The sequence below is a fragment of the Sinocyclocheilus grahami genome, unplaced genomic scaffold (genome assembly GCF_001515645.1).
Source record: "Sinocyclocheilus grahami isolate Dianchi unplaced genomic scaffold, SAMN03320097.WGS_v1.1 scaffold1982.1, whole genome shotgun sequence".
Taxonomy (NCBI): Eukaryota; Metazoa; Chordata; class Actinopteri; order Cypriniformes; family Cyprinidae; genus Sinocyclocheilus; species Sinocyclocheilus grahami.
Genome location: NW_015507161.1, coordinates 86,006 through 110,159, shown reverse-complemented (window position 1 = coordinate 110,159; position 24,154 = coordinate 86,006). Strand labels below are relative to the sequence as shown.

General features: G+C 37.1%; 3 protein-coding genes across 4 annotated transcripts in view; 1 reads left to right on the top strand and 2 right to left on the bottom strand.

Annotated features, from left to right (window-relative positions):
• Positions 1-2,771: 2,771 nt before the first annotated feature.
• On the bottom strand, positions 2,772-6,694 carry LOC107573606 (dnaJ homolog subfamily B member 1-like). The gene is made up of 3 exons (XM_016260036.1): positions 6,230-6,694; positions 3,695-4,254; positions 2,772-3,607 (listed from the first exon to the last, which is right to left on the bottom strand). The coding sequence occupies exons 1-3, from the start codon at positions 6,447-6,449 to the stop codon at positions 3,374-3,376; spliced, it is 1,014 nt and encodes a 337-aa protein (XP_016115522.1). The 5' UTR covers positions 6,450-6,694; the 3' UTR covers positions 2,772-3,373.
• Positions 6,695-7,907: 1,213 nt separating this feature from the next.
• Positions 7,908-19,263, top strand: LOC107573605 (very-long-chain enoyl-CoA reductase). Of its 2 annotated transcripts, XM_016260035.1 has the most exons (12): positions 7,908-8,029; positions 11,292-11,342; positions 13,442-13,493; positions 13,956-14,000; positions 14,302-14,405; positions 15,391-15,506; positions 15,711-15,816; positions 16,403-16,475; positions 16,934-16,977; positions 17,055-17,112; positions 17,196-17,284; positions 18,439-19,263. In XM_016260035.1, exons 1-12 carry the CDS (start codon positions 8,015-8,017, stop codon positions 18,610-18,612), a joined length of 927 nt encoding a protein of 308 aa, XP_016115521.1. In that variant the 5' UTR covers positions 7,908-8,014; the 3' UTR covers positions 18,613-19,263. The 2 variants fall into 2 exon arrangements, with proteins under 2 accessions (XP_016115521.1, XP_016115520.1); XM_016260034.1 differs by lacking the exon at positions 7,908-8,029 and having other exon boundaries at positions 10,714-11,342.
• A 1,825-nt stretch (positions 19,264-21,088) lies between these two features.
• The window catches only part of LOC107573602 (NADH dehydrogenase [ubiquinone] 1 beta subcomplex subunit 7-like), a 4,080-nt gene continuing 1,014 nt past the window's right edge, over positions 21,089-24,154 (bottom strand). The window contains exons 2-3 of the mRNA XM_016260031.1: positions 21,998-22,166; positions 21,089-21,269 (exon numbers count right to left, since the gene is read on the bottom strand). Of these exons, the coding sequence (XP_016115517.1) occupies positions 21,188-21,269; positions 21,998-22,166 (251 nt within the window). The 3' untranslated portion in view covers positions 21,089-21,187. The remainder of the gene's footprint in view (positions 21,270-21,997; positions 22,167-24,154) is intronic.

Genomic DNA, 24,154 nt, shown 5'->3' with positions numbered 1-24,154 from the left:
AAGTCCCGGTTGCTATAGAAACAGTCAGCATTCTGAGACATGAGCCCATGCTGCATGCAAGTCCTCCTGGGACGTTCGTACTTACGAGTTGACAAGTCCTAATTAAGACGTCAGGTGCGTTCAAGTCAGTTTAGTCGGCACAAGATGGTGTACCTTCTTTTAATAAATTACAAGAAAATACAACAGGGTCTGTTAACTCTAGAAAATGAAGAGCAAAGAATTCGCATCAGGTTTGTTTTGCGTTTTTAATATTTTTAAAACATGCAGCATGGCAAATCAAAAGATTTTTCACCTATAGGTGCAAAAATGATAGCATTTTTTTTACTTGGATTTCATTAACTAGCTGCGTAACAAGAACATGACCAATTTAAGTTTATAGGACAACTAAACTATCAATTTAAACAAAAATTTACCGTCAACTACAGACGTTGCATCCATGGATTCCGCCATGTTTCTCATTGACACGCCCCCAACTCAGAAACTCTGGGCTTAAAGAAAATTTAGTTTCCCACTCGTAATAACGACTTTGTGGTGGCGTTCATGTGCGTTCAACTCGTAAATACGATCTATCCGACATGACTTGAACGCACCATCAGGACTGCGCATGTGCACTGGCTGATCTAGCCTGAATAAGCTTTTTATAACGCTATTTGAGCAAAATAAACAACATTTATGGCACAGTTGATATCAGATTTCTTTGGTTTTTTAATCGCAAGCTTAGTGAACATTTTTGTAGAATTTGATGTTTCCCCATTCAAAGAGATAGAACTCCTATCACACTTGCATGCCCGAGAGGCGTTTCAAAGATGGCCGCCGAGTGACATGAGGTGTCTTAAAGGGACTTTGGTTTAATGCACCTTTTTTTTTTTACTTTTAGATTTTGTTTGATTTTAAAATATAACCTGGACACGTTCTGATTTATTTCTTAACCAAGGTTCAAATTGAATCTCGTCTCATTCTTGTTCAGGTCAGGCAGCAGTACAGGAAGTTCTTCAGATGTCTTTGCTGTGCCAAACAACACTGAGGACCACAGCATCATGTTCAGAAAATGAGTGAAGTACCATTATTATAAAAGTGATTCTATCATTATTTAGAGGTTATATTAGTCTCAACTATAAATTTTTCTTGTTTTTAAGTCCCGGTTGCTATAGAAACAGTCAGCATTCTGAGACATGAGCCCATGCTGCATGCAAGTCCTCCTGGGACGTTCGTACTTACGAGTTGACAAGTCCTAATTAAGACGTCAGGTGCGTTCAAGTCAGTTTAGTCGGCACAAGATGGTGTACCTTCTTTTAATAAATTACAAGAAAATACAACAGGGTCTGTTAACTCTAGAAAATGAAGAGCAAAGAATTCGCATCAGGTTTGTTTTGCGTTTTTAATATTTTTAAAACATGCAGCATGGCAAATCAAAAGATTTTTCACCTATAGGTGCAAACATGATAGCATTTTTTTTACTTGGATTTCATTAACTAGCTGCGTAACAAGAACATGACCAATTTAAGTTTATAGGACAACTAAACTATCAATTTAAACAAAAATTTACCGTCAACTACAGACGTTGCATCCATGGATTCCGCCATGTTTCTCATTGACACGCCCCCAACTCAGAAACTCTGGGCTTAAAGAAAATTTAGAGTTTCCCACTCGTAATAACGACTTTGTGGTGGCGTTCATGTGCGTTCAACTCGTAAATACGATCTATCCGACATGACTTGAACGCACCATCAGGACTGCGCATGTGCACTGGCTGATCTAGCCTGAATAAGCTTTTTATAACGCTATTTGAGCAAAATAAACAACATTTATGACACAGTTGATATCAGATTTCTTTGGTTTTTTAATCGCAAGCTTAGTGAACATTTTTGTAGAATTTGATGTTTCCCCATTCAAAGAGATAGAACTCCTATCACACTTGCATGCCCGAGAGGCGTTTCAAAGATGGCCGCCGAGTGACATGAGGTGTCTTAAAGGGACTTTGGTTTAATGTTAATGCACCTTTTTTTTTTTACTTTTAGATTTTGTTTGATTTTAAAATATAACCTGGACACGTTCTGATTTATTTCTTAACCAAGGTTCAAATTGAATCTCGTCTCATTCTTGTTCAGGTCAGGCAGCAGTACAGGAAGTTCTTCAGATGTCTTTGCTGTGCCAAACAACACTGAGGACCACAGCATCATGTTCAGAAAATGAGTGAAGTACCATTATTATAAAAGTGATTCTATCATTATTTAGAGGTTATATTAGTCTCAACTATAAATTTTTCTTGTTTTTTTTTTCTTTTTACAAATGTCAGTTCTCCAATATAAACCTATACAATTATCAATACTTAATGTTTTGGTGAAGGGAATGCTATTATTGTTTTAGAGCCCTGTATACTTAAAATAAATAATTTCATAGCAAGTTAAAGAATGTAATTTTACAATTATTTTTGAATACTATTTATTGAAACCGCAATTGCAAATGTAACAATTTTTCTTATTTTCTGTTAAAAAATATTTGGTACCTTAACACAGTATCACACAAACCCAAGTTCAGATACTGCCTTTATGCAAAACATTTCAAACAAAATGTGCAGCGTTATAGAATAGAAAAGAAAAAACATTAGGTGTCCCACATACTGTTTAATATCAACAATGTGAAGCAACATAAATTCAATTTCACAGAGACAAAAGTCAGAACAATTCATAACATCGGTTAAGAAAACAGAAAAACAGTTCAATGCCATTTTGTGTAAGGAATGAACTGACATCAGTAATTATTTTTACTTTTATATATAATAATAATAAAAAAAAATAAAAATCACATTTCTTCTGTAAATTTGCTGTCTATGTGATTTCTTGCATGTGCTGATTTACACACTTAGATGAGGGATGATCCAAGCAGGAATCACTTTGGGCCAGCACTACATTGTGAATGACATTACTAAACGTCTCCATTAAACTGTAATGGAAGAATAATTACAGGCTGCTTTCACAGAAAGCCTTTCCTGAGGTATCAAGTCAGAAAAGAAACCATATGTATCCCCACACAACACAACATCCTCTACTGTCCATCTTTGGAACAAGACAACATTGTAAACTTAGATGTGTGTAGTGCACAACCAAACACTGGCCCAGAGGCCACAGCTAGAGACTTTGTGCTGGACTAAACCCAAAGGAAACATGGGTTCATGTACATGACACCGATAGATAAACCAGTCCAGTCCAGCTATGTTTTGGTTCAGATAGTCTCTCAATGGCAGTATGTTACAGAATTTTGTTTTGCAGCAGCAAATGGGCACCTTATTGGGCTGAGCTCAAATATTCATCTTTAAATGCTATGAAACCAAAATCTCCAATGGCAGTGGCTCCAGCGTTATAATATACACAGCTCAAGAAGCTGGCAAAACATTTGCGATAGTGTCTTTGGCACTTTGACTCAGTCTTTCAGGAAACAGGACCTCGTATTTGACAACCAAGTCCCCGCGGCGGTCTGGGGATTTCGGAAGAGGAAGACCCTCCCCAGTGACATGCCGCTTCATCCCGGGACGAATAATTTCCTGAGTGGTTAACTTAATTTTTCGACCATCCAATGTTGGGACGTTGACGGTGCAACCACAAAGTGCCTGAGAAAATAGAGAAAAAAGGGATTAGAAAGATGCAAAGAGACTACAAATGAGTTTGTAAAGAAACTCTTAAAATCCCGGTCTTACCTCTCGGAGTGTAATTTTTGCGGGATAAATAACGACTGATCCGTCTCGTTTGTACACGGGATGCGGTTTATCTTTCACCACAAACACAACGTCTGCGGGGATGTTTGATGGCGTCTCATCACCTTCCCTGGGGAAAGTAATCTTGGTTCCTTCCTTCCAGCCTTTCTTCACCTCCACTGAAAGAATCTTGTCTTCAGAGCGCGTTGTTCTTCCGTCGGGGTTCAGGCGTTTGCGTGAGATCTTCATCTTCTTGGTGCAGCCAGTGAACACTTCATCTAGACTGACTCTCAGGTCGTGGGTCACCGGAGGGTCCTGTTTTTTCTCCAGTCTCCCGCCGTGACTGCGCGTGTTAAAGGAGCGGGGGAAACTGCCCATGCCAAAACTGGCAAACGGGTCATCGGTTTCCATATCCTCCTCCATGCAACCGTTGCGTCCGAAAAACTGTCCGAAAGTGTTCCGTCCTCCGAAAAACTCTGTAAACATTGCATGAGGATCGCCTTGGAAAGTGTAGGTGAAATTCCCGCCACCACCTCCACCACCGGGGATGCCTCCCTTCAGTCCTGAATATGACAAACAAAGAGCTCACATATTAGACTTTTATGGTGTTGTATAAAGATCACAGACAACTCAGAAATGCTGCACCAACGGTCCAAAAGCTTTACGATCTATTAAAGCGGTTCATTACATTGATTACACAACTACTACACCTCCCAGAAGAGCTGGGAATTTTAATTCCTCCCAACTGGAATTCGCCACAAGTTCCTTTTTTATGGAAAATCTTGTCTTTAATAGTCATTATCGTTTGGATTATACTTTGTATTGCAGGCGAGCGCGGGGCACAAACTAATGCGGGGTTAGTTGTAACACACGTGGTTTAAATATTTCCACACACGCTAGCATAACAAAATTGAAGGTATTTACTTGTTGCCACATCAACACTATGTAGAGAAAAAAAAAGTGCTCCAAAATAAAAATATTTTGAAGATATCGCAGAATATTTATTTTTACCATAGTAAAAGTACATTTCTGTCTTAAGTGAGTTTTTCATCTCAGTTTTTAGTATTCATTTAAAATGAGACAAATCTGCTTTTATTTTAATCTCCAGTCTGTTATTTATCAGTTTAGATCTATCGGTTTTTTTAATGCTTCGCTAACTAGCAGAAGACACTAACCGGTGTTAAATTCCAGTTGTGCAGATGGGGAGCGTTGCATTACAATCTTATTAAACGATGCTATTCTATGACATTAGCGATGTAATTTACACTATTTACTTTAATGAATTTTAATGAGACACTATACGAGAAACAGGAGAATAAAGACTGACAGTCAATGTTTAATGTTCAGAAATTATTATTTCAAGAAATGTAAAGCATTTTTGAATTGTTTATGTGGGCCGTCCCAAGCAAGGTTGCAATGTGTTCATTGTCTCAAAAAACACCATTATTGTATTTAAAAAAAAGTTAATTATTTTATTGACAAAGTATTTTAGTTTGTCTAGTATATTTTCATTGTCATATGGTCATGTTACAACATGCCCCTCAGATGTTACAATCCTACGGGGCATGTTGTTACATTTGACTTCCATTTTTTAAGGGTAAATAAAGAAAAACGTATACACACTAATTATGAAACAAAGTGACATATTTGTACTAGACAGGTGTGAAATTACTGTGGCTAAATAATTATACTCTGAACCCCATGTGGATTTTCACAAACTGAGAAAGTCAAAATGTCTTAGGTTGTGCCCAGCTCTCCCCTGCATTTTCTTCTTGAAAAAAAAACAAGTCTAGGGTTGCTCAAAATTTCTGGAATGGGCCACAACCCAAACACGCGCAGAACTGCTGACAGCACGCAAACGCCCCGCCTCTTTCTACCACGTGACCATCAGAATCTTCCAGCAAGCGCGAGGCGTTCCACAAAGCCCCACTCAGGTAGCCAATCAGAATGCAGCATAACAAATCGTGTCTATTTAACGTAACTGTACAAAACAAACTTATTAAAGGGATAGTTCACCCAAAAATGAAAATCATGTCATCATTTATTCACCCTCATGTCGTTCCAAACCTGTATGAGTTGCTTTCTTATGTTGAACACAAAAGAAGATATTTTGAAGATTGCTGGTAACCATTGACTTCCATAGTATTTGGAACCACCAACTGGTTGATTACCAGCAATCTTCAAAATATCTTCTTTTGTGTTCAACATAAGAAAGCAACTCATACAGGTTTGGAACGACATGAGGGTGAATAAATGATGACAGAATTTTCATTTTTGGGTGAACTATCCCTTTAACATGAAGAATATACTATAGTCATTTACATTAAATATCGCGCACTATAAGCAGAATCTCATACAGATTAAAAGCCTGACCCAGTCAGTGAGCTCATATAATCTCTGAACAAACATAGACACGATAGTTTAAGATGTGCACTATTTAACACGAATTGCTAAAAGTGTGTCTTAAATTCTCCCCATCTCTATCTCTATCATCAGGCACGGCGCAAAAGCCCCACAAGGCTGCATCGTTTTACTCACCTTCTTCACCAAATCTGTCATATACGTCTTTCTTCTTCTGGTCGCTCAAAACGTCGTAAGCCTCCGCGATCTGCTTGAACTTGTCCTCGGCGCCGGGTGACTTGTTTTTGTCCGGGTGGTACCTGAGCGCTTGTTTGCGATACGCTTTCTTGATCTCATCGTCGGATGCGCCTTGCTGTATTCCCAGCACACTGTAATAATCCCTCCCCATCTTCACCATCGAGCGTGTTTTTAGGTCGATATTCTCCAGAAGTCAGACAGCGGGGTTCAGAGAATGCTTTCTAGCGTTGAGGAACAACTTCAAACAGATCTCGGAGTACTTTCACCGGAGAGGTGTTGTCCCATCCACCTGGGGTGGCTTTTATGCCCCTGCATCGCTGTGGTTCCGCCCTATTTGAAACCGCAAAGAAAGATCGAGAAATTTCTCAAAAAAGTCAGCTGCTTGTTTCCACACCCGAACCACGTGGATGTGCTGCTGGACACTGATGAACACGAAACTAAATCGGTTCCTACAAGAAACTAGGGATGGGCGTACAATTATCGTGATCCGAAGTATCGATATATCGATACGAATTGGACGAATAACCTTTGTTGGCGAGTAATTGTGTAGGACATAACTCTGTTCCTGCTCATCTGGACACACACATGTTGCAGGACAGAACTTCTCCATCACACAGAGAGAGCGTTCACTCACTGCTGACAGTGCATTCAAACTGTGCTGCGGCTCCCAAAAGCATCATAAGAAAGCATTAAAGCTTTTGGGAACAGCAGTCCTGAACAATGCTTATCAGAGGACAGAAGGACAGAGTTATTTCACAATAAACAAACTGAAATTGTAGCCTACATAGTTTGTGCAATTACTGTTATTTAAACTGAACGTTGAAAGATAATACTGATCATGTTCTGTTCTGTAATGTTAATAGAAATCATGCACTGTCAGAATAAAAAGGTTGCATTTTATGCGTATTTAGTTCAGAAGTATCGTATCGGTGATACTGCCTTGAAAAATATCGGTATCGTATCGAAAACAAAATAAGTGGTATCGCCCATCCCTACAAGAAACTGTCAATTGAACACACACATATATTTAAACACATTTGCGTGACGGACGCTTCTCATTTAAATATGCCATATTTACATCTCTGACCGAGTGACCTACTCTATCAAGAGAAAGATTTGATTCTTTTAGTGTGTACTTTTTTGTCCATTAAATTGATTTATTTACTTACTTTCTTATATGTTATATGTAAGATATGTTAAAATAGATCTGAAACTTTCTTTGTGTCTATTTATCTTACTTTTTTCTCTAAAATGTATGATGTCAAGTTAATTTGTTGAATAATAATTGTTTAATAATCTAACAACTTAATTATAAGTTACTGAGTTATAAAATACATTTATTAGAATGCCTCTATTTTGTTTCTCATCAAGACAATTTGTGTGTGTGTGTGTGTGTGAGAGTGTGTGTGTGAGTGTGTGTGTGTGTATAATAAATGTGATCAGGCCTTCTCCTAATATATACAGTATATATATATATATGGTTTCAAACACATTTTCAATTTGCTTGGTATTTATACACGCATACAACCATATATATATATATATATATATATATATATAGAAATACAAAAAAGGCGTCTCTGATGCGTTTCAGCCAATGACAAGCTCGAGCGCAGGTCTCTGTGTGTGTTGGCACGCGCTCATCACTCTCTGGCCACTGGATGTGCGGCATCTTGATTGGGCCTCGCGCTTGTCTCTCACCTGGCTGGGATAAGCCATTCAAACATGAAGCATTACGAGGTAAGACATTGTTACTGGTTTTCAGATTTCATCAGCGTTTCGAGACGCTCTTCCTGATGCTCTTGAGATCGAGACGTGATCGTGCCGTATTGAAGTGAATGAATCGCACGCGCTACAATGACACGACTGAGGCTGCAGATTAGAGAAACTCGCTATAGTGTGACAGCACTTCGGCCTAACCGGTCTGAAGAATAATGAATAAAGCGATCTGTTAGATGACAGATGATGCAGAGCCTGGACGGTTCGCAGCCTCGACCCAGAGTCTCAAACAACCCCTGTGCCATATTAGCACGACACAGTATGTGCAATATCGCTTGCAACATAATTCGTCCTCGAGGGAAGCATAAAACATCAATGGGCTTTCTCAAACGAGATGCATTTTGAATGGGAATGACTCCTTGTATTCATTAGTTGTGTCAATGAGCACCATTAAGTTAAGTTTTCTGAGCAAAAACAGAAGTATTTGCTGTGATGTGATGGTGAATATTGACTAAGTCAACGCTCGTGAGTGAGTTTGATCGTAAAGAATGAAGTCACAGCTCTGCTCTCCATAAACCCGGAAGTAGAGGATGTTTCTGTGTTGATGTACCATCAGTGCACATCAAATCTGGCCAGAGAATATGAGTCGTTCTTAAAGACATTCACATGCTGATGTAGCACTTGCTTGCTGAACGCGTGGAGCAGCTTCGGTCAAAGTCTCTGCTGATACAATTGACAAGAGGACGCCGAGAGGTTTCTCTCAGGGACGTAAACCATAGCATTTAAGTAGCTAATACATTAAGAAATAAACTAAGAAAGACACACAACCGACCTAATTCCACATGTTATCAAAACTATATACATGTCTGCTGGTTCTGTCCGTGTCCGGCGCGAAGGCACTCACGCGCTGCTTCAGACGCTCCGAGGAGGAGTTGAACAAGTCGTCTCTGGGGCGCTGTTTCTCTTCAAAGTAAACGTTAAAGTAATGTCGGCTGTATTCCACGCAGTTCCTTCAGTTGGAGTTTCTCTCACTGGCAGGGTATTTCCTCCAGTGTCAAATGCCCATGCCTTTCGAAGTTATTAATAATCTCTCTCTCTCTCTCTCTCTCTCCCTCTCCCTAAAACTGCGCGCGCTGCCGACAAACATACATCTGCATAATTTATCACCATACTTTATCACGATTTAAAATTATACAATAGAGTTGTTATTGCAAATAATAATAATGGACGATTTGGTTAATTGTCATGAAAATGTAAGTAATTTATTTAAGTATTTCTTATATTTTCTTATTTTAAATTCTTTTTTTAAATTTGCATTCCAATTAATCTCAATCAAACTGCAGTTGGGTAATTTTGATTAGGTAATTTTTTTTTTTTTAAAGTACAGCTAACTAACAATAAAACACAATAAAAACATGATAACATAAAAAAACATGATTTTGGCAAATCGAAGATCTGTTTTTGCAAATAAACTCTTCATTATATATATATATATATATATATATATATACAGAGGATACGGAAAGTATTCAGACCCCCTTAAAAACTAACGAAGGAGTGGCTTCACAACAACTCTGTGACTGTTCTTGAATGGCCCAGCCAGAGCCCTGACTTAAACCCAATTGTGCATCTCTGGAGAGACCTAAAAATGGCTGTCCACCAACGTTTACCATCCAACCTGACAGAACTGGAGAGGATCTGCAAGGAGGAATGGCAGAGGATCCCCAAATCCAGGTGTGAAAAACTTGTTGCATCTTTCCCAAAAAGACTCATGGCTGTATTAGATCAAAAGGGTGCTTCTACTAAATACTGAGCACCTTTGCTCTGAATACTTAGGACCATGTGATATTTCAGTTTTTCTTTTTTAATAAATCTGCAAAAATGTCAACAATTCTGTGTTTTTCTGTCAATATGGGGTGCTGTGTGTACATTGAGGAAAAAAATTAACTTAAATGATTTTAGCAAATGGCTGCAATATAACAAAGAGTGAAAAATTTAAGGGGGTCTGAATACTTTCCGTACCCACTGTATATGTATGTGTGTGTGTATATATATGCAACTGATTCGGTATTCCTCAAAATGAATAAAAATAATGCAACTCAGAATATGATGCAAACCTGCAATAATTAAATGTTAAACACATATATCCTTTTTGTATTTAATCCCATTCTATTTGCTTCTGACCTTCGATGATCCAGTTCAACCGTACTTTTTTTATTGCTGAAGTGTGTTGAAATTTCTTCTTCTGCATTCTACGCTACGGACGTAAATGTACTTTCCCTTCAGCCTGAGGGGATTAATTTCACTTCTGGTGTGAAAAGGCTTTTATATTTGCCAAAAATATAACTACTTTTTTTTTTTATTTTAAAAACAAACAAGCAAGCCCTGTCCAGATTATAGGACAGGGCTTGCCATAAAAAGTAACTAAGTAATGTAATTAGTTACTTTTTTATAGAGTAACGCAATATTGTAATGCATTACATTTAAAAGTAACTTTCCCCAACACTGTGTATATATATATATATGTATGTATGCATGCGCACGCCCAGGTTTTTTTTTTGGAGAATAATTTGTACATTATGGCAGATGCACCCCAGCTTAAGGGTGCAAATTTAAATGGTCTGTAAAGTCACTCTGTATGTGATGTAGTTGGGTTTGTGTAAATATTGGTTGTCTCTAGATGAGGAGATGACTGGACTCTGTTACGTTTGTGTGTGTGTGTGTGTGTGTGTGCATGTGTGCATCCATAAGGCCAGTTATAATTAGCACATACTGGGAGGACTGGGGAGGGGTCACGTTTCCTCTGGAGGTTCAGAAGAAAAAGAGAAAAAAAGAGAATAAAGTTAATGTGAGTGAGAGAAAGCGATACAAGTTTTGTTGATTTGATTGCATGTGTTTTTAGGGGGTCGTGGGCCGAATGTGTCGATGAACAAGAGGGTGACAACACAGACATGGGAGGGTCGAGTTAAAGAAAGAAAGGGAGAGAGTGAGAGAGAGAGAGAGAGGGAGGGGTGGGGGCACAGACAGAGAGATTTATTTCCACAGCTGACAGTGAAGCTCCTGTCCCACACTCGTTTTCGGAGGTGAGAGAGGGACTAAAAGAGGAAAGCAGTTAACTCAGAGAAAGTGGACAAATAAAACAGACAATATGGATACCTTGGCTTTAGAGGCCACGCAGCCCAAAAAGGCTCAGAACGGAGCCGTGGTAGCAGCACCCGGACCCCCCACTCCTGCCAAACGCAAACCCACTAAAAAGACTAAGAAAGCTGTGGTCTTTTTCGAGGTGGAGATTCTGGACGCCAAGACAAAGGACAAGCTCTGCTTCCTGGACAAGGTAGGAAAGGTTTTACCTTCATTTTCACTGCATGCATTACTCGACTCTAAATCATCTTAAACTGTTTTACACTGCATTTTCTCTCGGATAAATATACACATGCAACTTCATCTTAATTAAAAGTCATGGGATGTCTGTGCTGTGAAAAGTTTATTTGTGATGCCACAGCAGTGTTATTTTAGTATCATTAATATACTATAGTCATTTTTTTTATTTATTTAAATGAGCTTTTCTGTTTTTATTTTATTTCTAACTTAAAGTTTCAGTAATTTAGATTAGTTTTTGTCAGTTTTTCATTTTTATGAATTAATTTGATAGTACTTTGAATTGAAATAAATACATTTGAAAGGTGGTCTTGGCATCCACGTGAAATAAAATGTAATAGTCAACATTTGAAGTGGATCAAAAAAGCTCATCAAAGTTGTCCTAAGACAAGAACGCAACTTTGAAAGCTTTTGATCCACTTCAAATGTTGACTAGTGTACATTTTTATAAAATACAACGTCAGTTAATGCTTATTTTGTATTTATATAGTATTTTGTTTTCATATATGTTAATATATATATTCCTGTGGCTCAGTGGTAGAGCATTGCATTAGCAGCGCAAAGGTCGTAGGTTCAGTTCCCAGGGAACACACATACTGATAACAAATGTATAGCCTGAACTCACTGTAAGTCGCTTTGGATAAAAGCGTCTGCTAAAATTAATTTAATTAAATTTTTATTAAATTTTATTTTATTGTATTTTAATTTAATGTAGCTTAGTAATTTTTATTATTTATTTAAATTAGTTTTCTGCTTTTATTTTATTTTAAGTTTCAGTAATTTAGATGTGTTTTTATTAATGAGTTATTTAGTACTTTGACTTGAACTAAATGAAAATTAGAAATGTATTCTTGGCATCCACGTGAAGTTAAATACATTTTTATAAAATCAGTTAATGTTTATTTCGAGAAACTGAAATGTTTTTTAATGGTTTTAGCTTCAGTTTTATTTAACAATGTGCTGCAGAGCAATTTATGAGCTACAGAAAAGCTAAACTGCAATTAAAAAGTGTGAATAACTCAATAGAAACGTTTTTTAACCTCAAATCAATGTTGGTTATCAACGATTCATTTACAGATACTGCCTTGTAACCATTAGCTTCAGTCGATTCGCTCTTTAATTACTCTTGGTCATGTTGCACACGCTTTTCCCACTTTAAAATCCTCATCCCTAGAGTGCTGCTATCTATAGAAACTCAGGGTTGTGGAGCGTCTGGGGGCTCGAGGTCTTCCTGTAAGGAGGTGTCTGTAATGAAGCCTGGAGAATGCCAGGAGCCGCGCTGCGGGATTGTCCTCGGATTAGCCGCCGCTTCCCCTGTGATGTCACTGTGTCGTCATGACATCACAGAGGAATGGAAGCCTGTGATGATGACGTCATACACAGAAGGAAAGATTCCTAGAGAGTAGCTCCAAACAACTGAAGATTGAAAGGTTTTTGGAGGGAAAAGGAGTTATCGGCTCAGCAGATGCTTTAATATAAATTATTTAAATTTATACTTCATGAAAACATTCACAGAAAATGCCATTGCGTTTATTCACGGGGCTTCAAGGTGTATTGCATTCAGAAGTTTATGATGATAAATGCATCGCTAAGCATATTATGTCACAGCTGAGGTTTTGTGTGTTCATTCATTAGGTTTTTGAATTATTAAAGAGAGAAATAATCATAAATCTGGAAATGGTTTCCTTACTGTATGTTTTACGCACTGGGTCAGTTGTTTATGCTTTCGGTTGCTCTCACATACAGTAGTTATTTTGCTACAGTCTACTGAAAGAAACGCATAATCATCAGATAAAGCAGTTTTTTGGAGATTTTTTATAAGGCTGCAGATTTCTAAAATCTCCCGGCTGTTTCGGGGGACCTCTAGGTCTTTTGGGAGGTCTGGTCTGTTAGCTGTGTTTGTGTTGGTGGGTTTGTTTGTTTGGTGTTTTGTGTCTCTCAGAGCAGCTGCTGTACTAAAGCCACATCGTCTGGGGATTGTAGCTAAATTTATCCATCATTTCTCACACACACACACACACACATGCTCTAAACTGGTGTTTGTTTGATTGGCAGGTTGAGCCCAATGCCACTATCGGGGAAATCAAGTCCATGTTCCACAAGAGTCGTGAGTATAAAAGAGTCTCTGATCTTCACTCGGCTAATGAAGCTGTGTTATTTGATATGTTTAAGGTTTTTTTAAGAGCCTAATTGATCAAAATCATGTATTCATTTAGTCACTGGGAAAATGTGCTTGCTTGTCTTGAAAATAATGTCACAGTGAAAAGTTTGTAAGGGTACAAAAATAGGTGAACCCTGAGATGTACACTACCGTTCAAAAGGTCACCCCCCCATTTCAAATACATGCTGTTTTTTTTTGGTAGAGATGCTAAAAATTGTAATATTTCACAGTATTGTTTTTTTTTTTTACTGTATTTTTGATTAAATAAATGCAGCCTTGGTGAGCAGAATAAATTTTTCAAAAATACCTTACCTTACCAAAACGTTTGAACAAACGTGTACAGTATGTTTAAAATGTGTGCATTACAGTACTGTAATTGTTTTCTTGTATTTCATGTGTTTGTTTCAGACCCTCAGTGGTATCCGGCCCGGCAATCCATTCGTTTGGATCCCAGTACGTATTAAAATTGGTTTAATATGAGTCCATTATCTGGACATGATCTTTTGACAGCATAAGAGATTGATGCTGTGAAGTTCCTGCTATTTCTTTAAGATTATATACGTTGTCTGTGCTGTAGGTCTCTGTTTGCTAAGATTAGCAGCAAAATCAAAACATTATGGTACTTGTGGTCAAGTTATTATAAATAGAATGTGTTGGAGACCTTTCTGTTAGATTTCCGTGGTGCACCATTGTACAGTAGATGACGGTTTCTGTTAGTTGGCATGAGCTGATGCGTTATGGGTTTATTGTGCAGAGGGAAAATCTTTGAAGGACGAGGATGTGCTGCAGCACCTGCCTGTGGGAACCACAGCTACCTTCTACTTCAGAGACCTGGGGGCCCAGATCAGCTGGGTCACGGTGAGAGACCACACATGCACACACACAGAGACACACGCACACACAGAGACGCACAAACACACACAGAGACACACACACAGATACATAGACACACTGACACACACATGCACAGACAAGCACACACACACAGACACACGCACACATAGACGCACATGGACACACACAGACACACACGCGCGCGCTCGCATACACAGACACGCGCACACACGCACAGACATACACACAGACACGCACAGACAGACACACGCATAGACACACAGACACACACACACACGCACAGACAGACAAACACACACACATAGACACACACGCACAGACAGACAAACACACTCACACATAAACACACACACACACACACACGCACAGACAGACGCATAGACACACACACGCACAGTTTGGATACAGTTTGTGCTTAGGTTACACTGAAACATTTAAACTTTTGCGGCTAGACCATAAGCTATGAACTTCTACTATAAGATCTTCTCACTACACAACAAATCCTTTTAATGTAATACATTTAATATAAATCAAATCTCCAGTCTCTCTCATTCACGATGAATCCAAACACATGACATTAATTGCGTTATATAAGTCCCTTTGGAATATTGTAATATATTTGCAGCAGCACATCACATGATTAAAAAAAGCGTGATTTTATGTTCTGGAGAGTGTGTAAAACAAGTGCTGTATTGGTGTTCTGATGTTTCCTGGCTGCTTTGATAAACTTCAGTGAGAGCTAGTGTCTAACGTCATAGTTTGACTCAGTTATGTGTATTATATGTGTTTAATGTCAGTGTTTATCCGGCTGTGTGTTAATGTGTCCCTCTTAACCAGTCCGTTTAGTGTCTGTCACATTATCTCTGTGAGCGCATGAGATATTTATAACCTGGAAACACGACTGCACTTCCTACAGCAGAGGAACTGAGCATGTAAGAGTTCATGAGCGCATTCTAACGCTTCTGTACTGTCGCTGTGTCTCTCTCAGGTGTTTCTGACGGAGTACGCCGGCCCGCTGCTCATCTATCTCATGTTTTACTTCCGAGTCCCGTTTATTTATGCGCCTAAATATGACTTTACCACCAGCAAACACTGGGTTGTACAGTAAGTGCAGAAACATTTTACCGTTTGTAATCGTGTCGTGACAATAAAGACACATCTTTGATCTCTTTAATGCTAATCATGGAAAAAGTTAGCGTTCTATGTAAAGACAGTTTGTTTGGTGTCTCTCTCTGTGACATTTTGCACAGTAAAATGATTGACTGCTTCAGAGGGCTGATGGGTAATTGAGTGTTTTTATTGTTCTAGTTTGGCGTGTATGTGTCACTCCTTCCACTACGTGAAGAGACTCCTGGAAACGCTGTTCGTCCATCGCTTCTCGCACGGGACTATGCCTCTGCGCAACATCTTCAAGGTGAGAGAAACGCTTCTCGTAATGGATGTAAATACATCTGCACATAGAGACATAAAAAAAGTGTCATCTTTCTTTAGATGTTTTATACACTGTCAAATATAAACGCATTGTCAGAGAGGGGATTACTAATGACCAATTAAATTGTGCTTTATGCAAAACTTGCTTTTATTCTTCTAATTGCTTTGAATTTGTTCCAGACAATAATAGACCGTACATCCTGAACTCGGCCTGTGCTAAGCATAACAATAATAAGAATAGATGGCTGTTTCTAAGAAACACTGTAGAAAGTGCTGGAAATAAGTCTTACTGAATCTGGCAATTAATTATGAGCGCAAACGAGTGAAATCACAGCTTGAGCATGTCGAGCCGTGACTTCTAATATAGAGAGAGAAAAACATGTTTTTGAATATACCAGAAGTCTAGAAACGTCACATTTTACATTCAGCCACCCAGCCGCTTCTCAGATGTGGTTTATGCAGTTTGTTATTAATACAGTGTTTGGGCCTGTCACTTTGGCGTATGTCAGAATAATATGTTTTAGGTATTATTGGACCTTTGCAGTAATATTTCGGTGTGTGGTTTGCAGAACTGCACGTACTACTGGGGATTTGCAGCTTGGATGGCTTATTACATCAACCACCCGCTGTACACGCCACCCAGTGAGTTCACACGCATTCATACACTTTCAGCTTTGCATCACAGGAATAGATTACGTTTTAACATATATATTCAAATACAAAAATGTGCTTTTAAATTGCAGTGATCTTTCACAATATTCTTTCTTTTACTGTAATTTGGATCAAATAAAGCGAATAGACGTCTTTCAGAGACATTAATTCAATTCAGTACACTTTATTGTTCCCAGTGCATGGGGAAATTTGTCTTGGACCCTGAATCCCACACATACACTGATCAACATTACATTGCATAATAAAAATCCACATAAACAAAGATAAAAACCAACATTACAAGCCACAATAACAACCATAACCAACAAGGGGTTACATGTATAAATTACATGTTTAAAAGTCGAATTGATGTTGGTACAAAAGATTTCTTAAAGCTGTTGCCTGTGTGCAGATACAAAATGTGTATTCAGCTCATGTTTGTGTTGCAGTCTACGGAGAACAGCAGATCAGACTGGCCCTAACCGTGTTCCTGGTGAGATCTGTTTTTATACAGCATGCTGAATGATGATAAACTGACTAACAGGTCTAATGATCTCTTTATGGTCGCAGTTCTGTCAGATTGGAAACTTCTCCATCCACATTGCCCTGAGAAACCTTCGACCACCAGGTACAATCCCACAGCGAAATCTGTAATTTACACTCAATCTGTGATTAGACTGCCAAAAATCATGCTTTTTTATCTTTCTGCAGGATCTAAGACCAGGAAGATCCCATATCCGACTAAAAACCCCTTTACTTGGATCTTCCTGCTGGTCTCCTGCCCCAACTACACGTATGAGGTCAGATGCCACACTCATGAAAGGAAATTCATATTACTAACCTCAAAACCAAAAGAAAAATTGCATTAATGCAATCTACCATTGTTTTTTGTTTTAATGCATTGTGAAAATTCACATTAATTATTATATGTGAATACTTATTGTCATGACAACCCTTTTCCCAAAACTGGTAACACTTAACAATAGCAGTCCTTAGTTATTGCATTAACTAGCATTAATAAATACTGTAACAAATGTATTGTTCATTGTTAATGATCTTTGTTAATGTTAGTTAATAAAAAAATACAGCTGTTCATTGTTAGTTCATGTTAGCTCAGGCTCATTAAACAATATTTACATATACAGGTTTTGATTAAAAAAATATATTAGTACATGTTGCAATATATAAGGTGCGTGTATTTGTATACCTTATTTACACACACACATATTTGTAGCAGTAGCCAACAATACATTGTTTGGGTCAAAATTATCGATTTTTCTTTTATGCCAAAAATCATTAGGATATTAAGTAAAGATCATGTTCCATGAAGATATTTTGTTAATTTCCTACTGTAAATATATCAAAACTTAATTTTTCATTAGAAATATGCATTGCTAAGAACTTTATTTGGACAGCTTTAAAGGTGATTTTCCCAATATTTTGATTTTTTTTGCACCCTCAGATTCCAGATTTTCAAATAGTTGTATCTCGGCCAAATATTGTCCTATTAAAATTTACACTTAAGACTGGTTTTGTGGTCCATGGTGACCATGGAACATATATCTTAAATTACAGATTTTTTTTATTACTGCAATACAGATCGTGACGTAGATATGTGGGGGCGTGTTAGAACGAGCCGTTTTAGGTAGGTGTGGCTGACTCTTAACTTTTATAAAGAATATCTCTTTGGATTTGAGACTTTATTCTTTGCAACTTTACAGATCTTCTTTATGCACCAAGAGCTTGTAACACTCCAAAGAGAAAGGAAAAATTTTAATCGCATCATATGACCCCTTTAAGGAAATGTTTGATTTAGATTTTTGGGTTGAAATATGGCCTGGATCTTTCACCCATTTTCAGTTTGTTTGGTTCTGTTGTATTGTATTGTGTGTGTGTGTGTGTATATTGTGGCTGGAGTATGTTTTTTATCTCTGATCTGTGTGTGTAAACGCAGCTGGGCTCGTGGCTGGGCTTCACTCTGATGACCCAGTGTCTGCCCGTGGCCTTCTTCACGCTGGTGGGCTTCATTCAGATGACCGTGTGGGCCAAAGGAAAGCACCGCAGCTACCTGAAGGAGTTCCGCGACTATCCCACGCTGCGCTCGCCCATCCTGCCCTTCATCCTGTAGGACAGAGTCACACAGTGTTCCCCTCGTCTTTTTAACCTTTTCCTCTTCTCTCCTCTCATCCTCCCCTTATCATCTCTTTTATACTGTGTCCATGTCCCGCCTCCATTCGTTTCACATGCATCTTTCCTGCATTTGCTCATCGCCTGGAAGGGACTGACTCTGAAGAATAAAGTCAGCTCAGAGCCAGAACCTCCAGGAGCTCCATTGCGCCTTCTATGGTTTGGATGATATCTATCATCTGGGGAAATCTCATGAAAACGGTCAAGAGCATGTCCGGATCACAATCCAGTCATTCAAAAGAAAGAAATAAGAACTTTTGCACAAAGAAAATAGATTTTTTGACATGATTATTAAACACCCTCAATTTAATTTCATTTTCATTAGCTGCTGTGATGTGAAAAAATGTTGCTTATTGTCCAGAATTGATGATTGTAATAAAATCGTGTCTGGACAATGCCATTTTTTTTTCATTACATTAATGAAGGGCAATTGAAATGTCAATGCCAATCCTTTAATGGTCATCTACTTACAGCAAAATAATGTCCCCCAAACATGGACGTTTCTTCATTAGATTCCCCCATCTTGTCATGTAACATCTTAAAGAGGTAGTTCACCTAAAAATGAAAATAAATTTTTCATCATTACTCACCCTCAAGTTGTTACGAACAAAAGAAGATATTTTGAAGAATATTGGATACAGATAAAAGAATACAGTTGCCGGTAGCCATTGACTTCCATAGAATCTTTTCCCATAGAAGTCAATGGCTACCAGCAACTGTTTGATTACCAGAATTCTTCCAAGTATCTTTTATGTTCAACAGAAGAAGGAAACTCGAGGAATTTTAGAAAAAATTTAAAAGTAAATTTAAATTTTTGGATGAACTATCCCTTTAAAAAGCTTTAAAAGAGGTGAACTGGTCCAACATGTACTTGTATTTACAGTATTTCCTCCTCTGTATCTCGTTTGTGCTCAGCTGCTGGGAATCATCCTGTATTTCGAGTGCACTACATATACTGAGATCTCTGATATGCACTGACAAAGTGATGGCTGTGACTTCAGTAAAGATGTTTAGTTCTGCTTGTCACTCAGTAACCAAAACACTAACAAGAGGACCGGAAGTAACCTGTAGAGACTAGTGTCCTGTGTGCGATTACATGTGAAGCTAAAGGTAACTTGGCACAGACTGCAGATGTCAGAACTGTTTAGTTGACCTAACAATTTATATAAAATAAAAAACACTGTCATTGGCGTGTGCTTTGTCCATTTACATTTATAATACATGCTATGGAATTCAAGAAGTGTTTTATTACATTCTGCTAGATTGGTTGTGCAACATAACACCGTTCAATTCTCGGATAAAAGTCTTTGCTCATATGCATCCCTGTGTTTTCCCAGGTGAATAAAAAAAGTGCAGTAAAATACAGCTTATTTCAGTACGCTTCAATAACGTACTTAAAAGAGATCTATTTTCGCAAACTAATTTTGTACTTAATATATACCATCTTTCATAAACTTTTAAATATACTCATCATACATAGAAAATACACTTAGTAATTATCAAATTAATATATTATAAAAATATTTATAATGTATTGCCCACATGTTTGTATAAATTAAATTTCAAATGTATTGTAATTGTTAACATTCCCTTTATATGATATACTTAACTAATATATCTTTAAATAGTACAAGTTTATTATTACCATGTCATTAGTAGCACTTTTTCCACATTGACAATATAGCACGTTGAGTACTTTATTCTAAAAGTATGATTACTGTTAAAATTGTGAATTTTGGTACACATATACACACGTATGAAGGAATAATCCAATCATGTGTTATTATTAGTGCATTTATAGTAGCCTAAGCACAGTAACCTATAGAGTTTTACTTGTAATACATTTCTACTGTACTTTTCATGAAAATACAAATGGTAATAGTATATATAAAAATCCACTGAAATTGTATGTAAAGTGATCATAGCGCACTTTAAAGTAATGCACTTATAAAACACTTTTGGTACTTTATCTGCCTACACTTAAAGTCAATTTAAGTGTTAGTGCTAATTAGTGTATTTATATTAAGTGTGCTTAAGCAGCACAGTTGGGAAAATGTACTTACTAATATATTTTAAATAAACTTAACTATAGATAGCTGTATAACAGTGTTCTAACCTTGAACAATTTTTAAAATCATTCAAAGCACACTTTTAAGAAATACACTAATAAAAGTCCTCTATATTTTTGCGATACTATACTTTTTTTCAATGCACTAAAAATGAACTTAAATATCAGCAGTATTTTGTATCATTTTGCAATTGCACTGAAGTACTACTGAAGCAGAAATATACTTTTAATTAGTGTATTTGTAATACAATTGTATTTAGCACAAAAATAAGAATGTACTACAAATGTACTTGCTTGTATTATTTAGTGCATTCAGGTACACCTGGGTTAAGAAAATGCTCCATTCGTGTTTTGAGAGCTCACAAGAAAATCTTTATTATTGAGAGAGCTATTTATATACACGGAAACAGGAGAAACTGATGGAGAAATGAAGATGAGTGTGGGATATTTATGCTGCATTTGCCTCGAACCTCTTTTTCCTCAAGTTCAGTCTTCTCTCTCTCTCGTACTCTTTCATCCTCATCACATAACTGCAAAGAAGAAGGGGAAATAAGACAAACATATTTTTTAAAATTCACCAAAACAAATTTTTGAGCAAGAAAAAATTACTTTTTGCATAACTGGTGATCAGCACAGTATGAACCGTGATGATTTGTTTTACGTAACGGTTGTGGACCCACTTACAATTACACTTTCAAAACAGAGGACTTCCACATAACTGCAAAGAAGAAGGGGAAATAAGACAAACATATTTTTTAAAATTCACCAAAACAAATTTTGAGCAAGAAAAAATTACTTTTTGCATAACTGGTGATCAGCACAGTATGAACCGTGATGATTTGTTTTACGTAACGGTTGTGGACCCACTTACAATTACACTTTCAAAACAGAGGACTTTAGTAATAAAATAATTCAATTACAATTGATCATGTTTTAATAATTACAATATTTGAACTTTTAAGACTTGTATTATTAAAAAGGATAAATTATTAAGCTTTGTGATGAAAGTAAGAAAGAATAAATATTCAGGGAATTGTTAAAACCTTCTAAAACTTTGCTCATCTAAATAATTAATCCAGCAGAAATTACATTCATTCAAGCCAAATAAATTAATGGAATTACTATTGGAAGGAAATATAGATGAAATCCATTAAAAACATCTTAATGGAGAAACCAGTGACACGGTCTACATCTGCAGTAGTGCACCTAAAAGAGTGGATTTGTCTGAATGAGTGCTGACTCCAGCAGTGTGTCTTACTCCTGATGTTCACAGTAGTCCCAGTCGTGTCTCTCGTGTTTGCAGGCTAGGAAGTTGGGGAAATTGTCTCTCTTGCACTTGAGGAGTTTGAGCAGGTAGTGTGAGCAGTAATCGCGCTGCTCCACCGGCAGCATGGCCAGATTCATCTGCTCCTGCGTCGCCACCATTTCTGATAACACAACGCAATGAACGCGAGTTTCACAAAACACCAACTACAACGATACATCATGTTCATCCTTGTGGTATTATTATATTACAGAGTGAACAAGATATGACAGGTCGACCTTAACCAGGTTCGAGCATTTGGCATCAAAGGGTAAAAAAGTTTTCAAACCTTTATTTATATATATTATAAATAAATGATAAATTAATAAATTATTTGAATTGCATATACAAATTACATCAATTTGTTACAGTGTTAAACTAATACATTTATGAAATGGCTATTTGTTAGCAGGGTTGCTAAGGGGCGGAACATTTCTGGAAACTTTCCATGGGAACTTCGTCTGGGGAATTTTGGAAATATTCCAAGTTTGAAATTTGGGATTTTTTGGGGAATTAATTGGAAATTTAGAAAACTATCATATAGAAACATAAATATAAACATCTTGTTGATCATAGGCTCACATGCATGCAAACTAATACAAATTTAAAGAATTACATTTTGGGATTTTGGGCTTCATCTGTGATGCTTTTTTCAGGATTTATTGTTACTGTTTTGTTCTGTATTTTTGATCAAATAAATGAAGGCTTGATGAGTAAAAGATATGCAATGTTTTCAAACTTTTGACCAGTACTGTACTTCTGTATGATAACAGAAAACTGGCAGAAAGAGCATCACAGCTTGAGCTAGTTTATACCTCGTAAATTGTCAATGAAATATCGCTTAGATTTGTCATATCTTGATTTTACTGGTTAGCTAGCTACTGTATAAACACTTTTTGGTATTTACTAGTTAAAACTTGAATCCCATAGATCAAATATATTTATAATATCAAAACTTAGATGTAGTCTTTAGGCTCAAATGCAGCAAGTGTGGCTTCAGAGAAAATGCAGGGGAATCCCCCAGACTTCTGTTTTATTATTATCTCACCTAAATGTTTGTTCCAGTCTATGGTTTGTGTATTTGTATCAGTGTATTTGTTTATACAATGGTATAGCCAAATTTTCTTGCACAGTATATTACACAGAGCACAAGGAAGTTTTAAACAATTTTTTTTTGTAATATTCATGTAATTTACATGAATACTTACCAAGATGGACATTTGTATATTTTGTGAGCAGGATTTAATAAATGATCTGTTCATGTTATGTAGGGGGTGTGGCCTCAATAGGCCTGTAGTGTGCTGTGTGATTGGACAGCAAAAACTGTTTAACTTCCAAACACTGACCAATTATAATTTGGCTTACAATGGAGAAATCAAATCAGTTCTGCACACTGCCATTCGGTCACCTCCAGAAACCATCTGTTTCCGGTCTGCGCCGGAAGTAACCATGCGCACCGAGTAACACACTACTGGACGTCCTCGACACTGATGCCTCGAGTCTCGCTATAAACTAAAGGCTGTCCAAATTTTAATTCAAAATCAATAAAATCAATCGCTGCGGTTTCATAACACACGTTAAAAGATGAACTACATGAACCGGTAACATTTCTGTAATAGTACTAATAAACTGAATGTGTTTTAAATACACACCAACCATGACTATATATATATATATATATATGTTTTTTTCCCAATAAATCTGATGTTTCAATCTTATATTTTACCTGAATATTGTCTGTTCAACAGCTAACCATATTTTAACCATGTTCTATACTTGTACTCTGCACAATGACAATAAAGTTGAATCAAACCCAATCTAATCTTTCAACTGAATAAATGTAATTGATTTCACAATAAACAGATTTATGGTGATTCTAAGCAACTGGAATAGCCTAGATGTGTTTTGAACATACAATTATTTTAATAAAATCAAACCGAAACAAAAAAAAAAGTGCATTTGAAGTTTAGTTTATTTTTTAATTTAGAAAAATATCACCCTTTTCTTGCCCGTTGAATATATTAATGACTGACAGATATGCATCAGCTTACTAGTTTATGTTAAAATGGTGCAATGCAAATGGAAGGAAATGTGATGTTTTTAAGGAAAAGA

Bases quoted from the DNA above. Each gene is read 5' to 3' on its own strand.
- LOC107573606 (XM_016260036.1), bottom strand. From the start codon at position 6,449: ATGGTGAAGATGGGGAGGGATTATTACAGTGTGCTGGGAATACAGCAA. The intron at 4,255-6,229 runs GTGAGTAAAACG...TGTCATATTCAG, and splicing joins TGACAGATTTGGTGAAGAAG to GACTGAAGGGAGGCATCCCC. The intron at 3,608-3,694 runs GTAAGACCGGGA...CTATTTTCTCAG, and splicing joins CAAAAATTACACTCCGAGAG to GCACTTTGTGGTTGCACCGT.
- LOC107573605 (XM_016260034.1), top strand. From the start codon at position 11,157: ATGGATACCTTGGCTTTAGAGGCCACGCAGCCCAAAAAGGCTCAGAAC. The intron at 13,494-13,955 runs GTGAGTATAAAA...TGTTTGTTTCAG, and splicing joins GTCCATGTTCCACAAGAGTC to ACCCTCAGTGGTATCCGGCC. The intron at 16,476-16,933 runs GTGAGTTCACAC...TTTGTGTTGCAG, and splicing joins CCCGCTGTACACGCCACCCA to TCTACGGAGAACAGCAGATC.